Source organism: Eurypyga helias, unplaced genomic scaffold (genome assembly GCF_000690775.1).
Source record: "Eurypyga helias isolate BGI_N326 unplaced genomic scaffold, ASM69077v1 scaffold39734, whole genome shotgun sequence".
NCBI classification, from domain to species: domain Eukaryota; kingdom Metazoa; phylum Chordata; class Aves; order Eurypygiformes; family Eurypygidae; genus Eurypyga; species Eurypyga helias.
In genome coordinates, this window is record NW_010245135.1 from 9,948 (window position 1) to 13,760 (window position 3,813).

A 3,813-nucleotide genomic window follows, 5' to 3' on the forward strand; every position below is an offset into this window, starting at 1 on the left:
TCAGCTGTTTCTTTCCACACATCCTACAATGCATTAATCTCCTTCACCTTGCCATTCTTAATGAACTGGTAACTTCTGAGGACACCACAGTACAAATACATGGAAAAGTAAATGGTGTTACAGAATAGTTTTTGTTTTGTTGGTTTTTTTTTCCCCCCCGTGTGTGTGAAGTGCAGCCTTAAAAATTGTGCAAACAGCAGAAATAGGAGGTCAGGTAATAGAGAAGGCCTGGATGTAGTTTGAGACAATAAAAAAAACAGTGACAAAAGGGAATAAAATTCTGATGGGACTTAAAAATGAAGTCAGGAAGCATCAAGAAAGAGGTAGCCTGTGGATAAATCTCAAAAAAAGAAAAAAAAAAAAAAGGAGAAGCAAATAATTTTATAAAAGAAATGGATTTTGGAGGAGGAGAACCTGGAGATGGGTTTTGTTCTGTGGGGGAAGAAAACCCAAGAAGGTTGTAAACTGTGTTTCAAGGGAACTCACTAAATATTTGGATACAATATAGTTGTGAGGATAAAGGAAAGGGATAGTACATGTAAAGGTACACCCAACCAGGCGTGTAAGTGACAGGAACGACATTTGAACTTGGAAAGAAGTATATAAATGTTCAACTAAGATTACTTACTTCATTATATTTAGAAAAATAATGGAAGTAGGCTTTTCAGCACTGAACCACTGTATCACCGTACCTCACATTAAGCGTTTGAGCTTGGTTGGATGCATTTTGATGTCATTTTAAATAAGGCTGCTTCTTTTTCTCTTTCAGTAGCACAGTTAGCAGTCTACATGCAAGAGTCGATTCGCTAGAGAAATCCAACACTAAACTCATCGAAGAGGTACTATGGTTTTAGTGCTGTATAATAGAGATTATTTACTTTCAAATGCTGTTTTTCTAAATACAGGTTCATCTACCTAAGTTCTTTACTGTATGAGCAGATAGCCTTATTTTGGCTTGAAGAGAAGGTGCAGTAGCTGCATGGGTGGAAGTCAGCTGGCCTAGGTAGCCTGCAGCCTCAATAAATGGATTCTGTAGAACATCACAGTTTCTCACTTTGGACAACACCGGAGGAGAAGCCGTTCTTAATGCCAGCTGTCAGGGCAATTCTGTGCAGATGGCTGGTCCGTAATGGGTGACACCAGTTGCTACAAAGGGACAGAAAGTAGTTCACCGAGCAGTTTTTGTTACCGCTCTCAGCTTTAGCCAAAGCACTGTTTCTTGCTTAGCTATCATATGCTTATGTACAGTTAGTAAACTTGTCTAACGCTGGTTTTGTATTTATGTCCTATATTTTCTGCTATCTTTGATGCTTGACTAGGTTGCAATATATTCAGCTTTATAAGAGAGAGCACCATTTTTTCTAATCCGAGCTGCCTGAGAAGTAGTTAATGAAGTGGATAACTGAAATGTCTAAATTCAGCTGCTGGAGGGATAGTTAGCTCCCTCCCATGTATCCAGAGAGAAAACACTTCTTCCGAGTGTTAAATCTTGGACTATTTCGGCTCCTTTACAAGCCTTCAGCCCAGCTGTCTGCCTGTTTTGATCAGCTGGCTTACAATCCTGACATTAAGGTATATTCTGTAGGGCCCAGTTATCGTGTCTTCTCATCTGTAAATATCTTCTGGTTTCACCTGGGAGAGATTTTATGATATAAATTGCTCCGTATGATTATGTTAAGGTATCCAAAAAAGAATAAAGCTGGATATATTTGGATCCAAACAGAAAGAAAAAAAATCTAGGGTGAGGAAAGGGAATTTGAGGGCCTTTAAATCATAATGAAGTAGTGAAAAGAAAGCATATTCTATGCCAGACATGAACTAATGAAGTATTTTGAATACACATGCTGGTGTGTAATGAAAATGACTCATTACTACACCAGGAGCTTGTTGTTTTCTTTATAAACAATTAAACCTCTCTTTGCTAGACTGTAAGAATAGGGCAGAGAGCGTCCTGGTCTTGCATTCATTAGACTGTTTTAGTCTTTATTTCCACTCATAAAAGTGGTGACACTGCTTTTCCTTTCTTTTTCCCCCTCCCCCAGTTAGCGATAGCCAAAAACAATATCATTAAACTTCAGGAAGAAAACCATCAATTAAGGAGTGAAAATACACTCATCTTAATGAAGACACAGCATCATCTAGAGGTGTGTTCGTTTTACTGTACGTAACGTTGTGTGGTTCATGGTCGTTGGAATGTTCTTACGTTGCAGCCTGCAGTATTCCTCAGCAGCTGGGCCGAATCTGAAGCAGCTTGTATTAGGGAAAGGGCCTGTTAGTTCTGGGAAACTTTATAATGGCATAAATATATTGAAATTATAGAAGACTAAGTTGTTTTATAACCATATGCAAATTTAGTAGCATTTTTCCTTGTATGCTTTTTATTTGTCTTCCTCCTTTTTTCTTTAAACTGTAAGCTATGTCTAAGAACACTGAAGGCATATTGTCTGAAAATCTTGTCAAACTGGTGCATGTTTTAGTTGGCAAACTGTCTGTTCTGACCTGTCTCACTGTATGAAACGTCATTTGGAGTAATCGCGTAGACGATCGCGGCCCTTGGTTTTTAAGCTGTGCTTTGTGGGCCCTAATTGCAATCCCATGTATGTGTTTTACAGATAATTGGTAAAAGCACAGGTTAAGCAGGTGTTTGGATGGCTGAGCAGTAAAACAGTTGCTTCACCCCCCGAGTGTTAAATGTATGCTATTAATTGCTAAACTTGTGCTGAAGGAAGCTGGGGTCTCTGTATCTTTGTAGGCAACGAAAGTGGATGTGGAAGCAGAACTTCAGACATACAAACACTCCAGGCAGGGTTTAGATGAAATGTACAATGAAGCACGTAGACAGCTTCGAGAAGAATCACAGCTACGACAAGTAAGTGTTCTTTTCTAGGATTACACAGCCCTTCTGGAAAAGATGGTGCTTGAGAAGAGTCAGTATGTAACTGTTTCTAGTTTTGCTGACCTTAGATGCTGCCTTTAATTGCCTTTTCTCTAACCGCCTGTAATAAGAAGGGCTTTTTACCAGAGCAATCAGTACATCAGTATTTCTGTAACAGTGTTCCTAAAGCATTGGAAAGACAATTTCTTGGAGACATTTTTGGGAAAGTTGCTAGCTGTACAGTATACATGCTAAATCTTTCTGGTGAAATTAGAAATCCTTTAGTCCTATTTTTGTAATTAATAGTTGGGCAATTCTGTGAAGCACTGGCAGGGTAATTTCTTATGATGTGAGATGTCTTCCCCCAGGGTTATAAAAAGGGTGTCGTTCACTGAGTATGTGATGTTCATGTAGTGGATAATCTGGAAGGGCAAGGGGCAAAACGTCTGATGCTGCAGCTCTGTTAGAGTTAGCTTCTGTCCCGTTCAAAACGTTGACAAAATACTGCCTAATTACTTACAGATTCGGCGTTGCATTGTGTTTTACAGGATATGGAGAACGAGCTAGTGGTTCAAGTTAGTATGAAACATGAGATAGAGCTTGCCATGAAGCTGCTGGAGAAGGACATCCATGAAAAGCAGGATACCCTCATAGGCCTTCGGCAGCAGCTGGATGAAGTTAAAGCAATTAACATGGAAATGTATCAAAAGCTGCAGGTAAGGGAACAGCCTGCTGGGAAACTGGTGACATGACTTTGATTGGAGCGAGAGAGATGCGTTACCATTCTGTTTCCGTAAATACTGCCGTTTCCTTAATTTTTGGTTTCTTTCAGCTTCTTAGGTCTGCTTGTCATTTTTGAAGGTTACTGCTGCAAGCGTGCTTTCACACCGAGCAGTCCTTAAGGCAGGCAGTTGATGCTGGTGGGTTTGTAAAAGAAA

The 3,813-nt window shown here is 39.7% G+C and overlaps 1 protein-coding gene across 1 annotated transcript in view; it reads left to right on the plus strand.

Annotated features, from left to right (window-relative positions):
• RUFY2 (RUN and FYVE domain containing 2) overlaps positions 1–3,591 on the plus strand; it is a gene marked incomplete at its 3' end in the record, with an annotated part of 11,226 nt that extends 7,635 nt beyond the window's left edge. The window contains exons 7-10 of the mRNA XM_010149967.1: positions 770–839; positions 2,043–2,144; positions 2,753–2,869; positions 3,424–3,591. Coding sequence (XP_010148269.1) covers positions 770–839; positions 2,043–2,144; positions 2,753–2,869; positions 3,424–3,591 — 457 coding nt within the window. The remainder of the gene's footprint in view (positions 1–769; positions 840–2,042; positions 2,145–2,752; positions 2,870–3,423) is intronic.
• Positions 3,592–3,813: the final 222 nt, after the last annotated feature.